Genomic DNA, 2,136 nt, shown 5'->3' with positions numbered 1-2,136 from the left:
CCTGTGACTAACGTAGTGGTAGTGATATCAGATCGCTGACATTTAAGCCAGCGCAGGCGCAGTTTTCTTTAAAATGGAAAGATGGACTTATTAATGTATTTAATATATATGCAGAAAAATGATACTAAAACTGGGATAGTACATTGTTTAATTATGTCCAGAGTGAGCTTTTTAGAAAGGTCAATACTTGACTGTTTTCAGACTTCAGTTATTTAATTTGATTTTCCCTCCCACTCATACTTTGCAACCCAGGGTAAGTGGGTAAAAAGAAGTAAAAGCAAAAATAGAATGTTCCTTGTAGTAGCGTTATGAATAAAAGTGCTAAAATTGGTGATTATAAAGAGTTTTGCAGTATTGGGTATGGACATTTTTACTGAACTTAATGGGAAAGAAGATAAACTGCAAATAATTTAAATAATTCAAATGAAACAATTTTAATGTTGGTAAACATTTTCTTGCTGGTACTTTCCCCCCTTTCCTTTTAAGGTATAGTTGCAACTTTTTGGTATTTTCTTGTTGACAGTTCATGATGTTAATATTTCACGTGATCTTGAGCCATGTGTGTCTCTTTCTCAGTAAAATTTCTCACCAGTTTTGCTGTTTGTGGAAAGTCCAGTGGCTTGTTTTACAACCTGCCATTTCAATTATGTGTGAAAAGTTTTTTGGTTTCAATTATGTGTGAAAAGTTTTCCTCTTTGTATTTTTAAATCACAGCTTCCACTTGGTATGTCGTGCTTAGCAAATTTAACAAGAGTTGTTTTTCTTCAGTGCACCCGTGTGATGTGGACGCCCCCGCTCCGTGAAAGCTTCTCGTACCCATTCCTTGTACTTCAGATGTTGCTTGTGACTCATATTCTCAGGTAACTTTGACTTCTCTTTAGGTTTTTGTTTGTTTGCTTGCTTGCGTTAAATAAAGTAGAATTTCTTAAGCTGCTGTAATAATCAAATAATTAAGTGAAGATGATCCTGTTGTTAGGTTAAATACAACTCATTTAAGAGTATAACTTAAAAATATGAATTACCAAAAACATTTTTTCCATCTGCCTTCTAGTCCTCTTCCTTCTTCGTAGTGGAGCACAGTGACTGCTTGAGAAGCAGCAAATCTGTTTTCCCTTCTTTTGCCATCTCTACTTTCCCAAGTCGTCCTCAGCTATGACTACAGCTTCCCAAAAACAGGCAGAAAGAAGGGGAAGGCTGGTCGTGCTAGGGTGTACCCTGTTAAATACAGTTCCTGAGAGCACAGACCATTTTACAGAGTGATTGTAACTAGGTACGTTAACACGTGTAATTCTTCTTCCTGCATTTGTTTAGCATCCCTGAGAATTAGATAGTAGAGGTGGGAAGAAACCACCTCAGTAGACCAAAGATACGCAAGGAGAATTCCTGCTGGAAATTCAGGATTGGATTAGGCTTTCCCATGTTCACCCCGCCTTCAGCTAGAGACCTAACAGAGTTTCAAGCACCAAAGACAGTAGAGCTGAGCATAATTTTCTCCCCTTTCTGTTGACAAGTACTGAGTTTGACAGTTGCTGCCTTGCTCCACAGGATAAGACAAACAAAAAGGGCCTATGAAAAAAACAGAACAAAGCATGATAAAAATCTGAAGATGACACCGACTTTCTTAAGTGATCTGCCAAATTTGGGAGAACCTTGTTGAAATCTATTATGGCAAGTGCTTGGGATGATCCAGTTTCCTCGGTGGTTCTCGCAGCAGGTGTAGCCTCTTTCAGTCTTCCATGTAGTGTCCTTACACAGACCTTTCACAGAACATGGGATGGGCGGTGGCTTCTGTGTTAGCTTTCCAAACTCTGTGCAACTCCAGCCTTAATGCTTTCCCCGGAATTCCTCTTTTATTTTAGTATTTAGAGCTTCTTTAGCACCTGTGAATAAGATGAACCTCTGTGAATTAATAACCTTTAGCTCTGCCCTGTTGGTTCTGGACGCACCTTGAGAGACGTTTGCATTTCAAACATTCCAGAAGAAGTGTTGCACTGTAAGAGAGTATTTGATTCACCACTGCAGATGCTGTTTTTTCCACTCTACACTCTTGATTTTGGCTTTTTTCTCCAGTACAGTCCAGACAGTAGACTGCCCATCGGTCTCTCATGTCTGCTTTTCTTCTATTTCTGCTCCTGT

The 2,136-nt window shown here is 39.0% G+C and overlaps 1 protein-coding gene across 1 annotated transcript in view; it reads left to right on the top strand.

Moving 5' to 3' along the window:
• The window catches only part of LOC103601070 (probable C-mannosyltransferase DPY19L1), a gene marked incomplete at its 3' end in the record, with an annotated part of 64,219 nt that overhangs the window by 54,746 nt on the left and 7,337 nt on the right, over positions 1 to 2,136 (top strand). Inside the window, exon 7 of the mRNA XM_008585451.1 lies at positions 769 to 860. Within this exon, the coding sequence (XP_008583673.1) occupies positions 769 to 860 (92 nt within the window). The remainder of the gene's footprint in view (positions 1 to 768; positions 861 to 2,136) is intronic.

This window comes from Galeopterus variegatus, unplaced genomic scaffold (genome assembly GCF_000696425.1).
Source record: "Galeopterus variegatus unplaced genomic scaffold, G_variegatus-3.0.2 Scaffold3576, whole genome shotgun sequence".
In the NCBI taxonomy this organism is placed as follows: domain Eukaryota; kingdom Metazoa; phylum Chordata; class Mammalia; order Dermoptera; family Cynocephalidae; genus Galeopterus; species Galeopterus variegatus.
The sequence above is the reverse complement of the archived record's forward strand: the minus strand, read 5'-3'. Positions and strand labels throughout refer to the sequence as shown.